At 39.7% G+C, this 1561-nt stretch overlaps 1 protein-coding gene across 1 annotated transcript; it reads right to left on the reverse strand.

Annotated features, from left to right (window-relative positions):
• Positions 1-8: 8 nt before the first annotated feature.
• LOC108166107 (sacsin-like) lies at positions 9-1556 on the reverse strand (the record flags this gene model as incomplete). Its single annotated transcript, XM_017303667.1, has 1 exon — positions 9-1556. A coding segment is annotated over one exon (1548 nt), but the record flags the coding sequence as incomplete, so codon positions are not given.
• Between the last annotated feature and the right edge of the window lie 5 nt (positions 1557-1561).

A 1561-nucleotide genomic window follows, 5' to 3' on the forward strand; every position in this document is an offset into this window, starting at 1 on the left:
CGTTTGGCCTCTTCTTTGTTTGGTCTTGGAATATTTGTGTTATGGGTCCAAAAGTTGTAGGAATGGGATGCTCTAGATCTAAAAAATCTTTCTCGACCACTTCTGTGACATTGTGCTTCTTGGTCCCATTGCTGGTAGAAGTCTCTGAAATTAGAAGATCTGCTGGGAGATGATGTGGATAACGTAACCCTGCCTTTGTTGAGTTCATCAATCCGATGTTGCAAATATTGGAATGCCTCTGTAGCAAGTAAATGGCAGTCAGGATTTTTGTCAGGATGCCATTTGAGGTAAAGTCTCCTGATAGCTTCCCTTCTTTCCTCTTCAGGAAGAGTCGAGATCTCAGTCACACATTTGTCGATTTCCTTTTTAATTTCATCTAGAGAAATTGGTAGAGAACTTTGTGCTGACTGGGAAGAATGTGGCACAGATTCCACCAGTACCCCAAGCTCCATGGAAAATGTATCTCTCATTCCTCCTATTTTAACCTTCGTTTCTCGTTTAAATTGGTATAGGTCAAGATGACTGACTTCTACTGGTTCATCGTCTCCAATATCAATTTTGTATTTCCAGGAACATCTTCCAGAGCAACCAGGAAGTACTTCAACAACAACTGCATAAATGTATGTGTTGTTTCTGCGGTAGCCAACATATTCCCCTTCTTCAAAGTTGTTCAGAAAGCTCATGTCTAATGAATCAAGCCATTCATCTGGAATATTTGTCCCAGGGTCTGGTGGACTGATAATTTGTGTTTCAGTTACAGAACTGTCATAGATTTCATTTTTAGCCAGAGTTTTCCGAACATCTTGCAGACTGTCGCACATAAGGAGTTGTCCAAGCACTGGAAGATGAACTGATGAAATTTTATGACCGAGCAGAATATTAATCTCCTTTAAGAAAATCATAATAGCTTCATTAATAACTTTAGGAGCCAAGTTATCATTGTGTATCAAGAATAGGGTGAAACCTTGCTGTTGTTTTTTGACAAAAACATCAGTATCTCTGACAGTTTTGAGTAATGGCTGTTCATCCAGACATAGTATCGTTTTCAGAGATTTACAGCATACAATCTGAATGTTGCCAAATGTCTTTTCACATATCTCTGATGCCTTTTGTTGTGTTATTTTGCCTCTCGTCTCTTGTCTGAGGAGACAGATGAGTCCATGTTTGAATCCTTCTGAGGAGAGATGTTGATCAAACCATCCACTGAACTCACAACCATTCCCAAGCTCACAAAGTTGCATGTTTGATTCAATTTTCTCCTCGGTGATCTGAGACAACATTTTAGGCTGAAGTTTCTGAGGTAACATTTTGACCAGTTGATGCTGTTCAAAGATGTCACTGCCCAGATGACATTCACTGAGTTTCTCAAGCAACAGGAACTTATCCTCCAGTCCTTCCTTCAACCTTTGGCTCTCAAACACTGTATCATTGTAGTAGAGTGAACTTGATGGATGCAGCTTTCCATCAACTGCAGGAAGATACAAAGTTTGATCATCACCATTGAGGGTCTGTTCTCCTTGAGTTTTGATTAAGAGAAATAAATGGTGAACTGCTCGTTTTA

This window comes from Poecilia reticulata, unplaced genomic scaffold (genome assembly GCF_000633615.1).
Source record: "Poecilia reticulata strain Guanapo unplaced genomic scaffold, Guppy_female_1.0+MT scaffold_2163, whole genome shotgun sequence".
NCBI classification, from domain to species: Eukaryota; Metazoa; Chordata; class Actinopteri; order Cyprinodontiformes; family Poeciliidae; genus Poecilia; species Poecilia reticulata.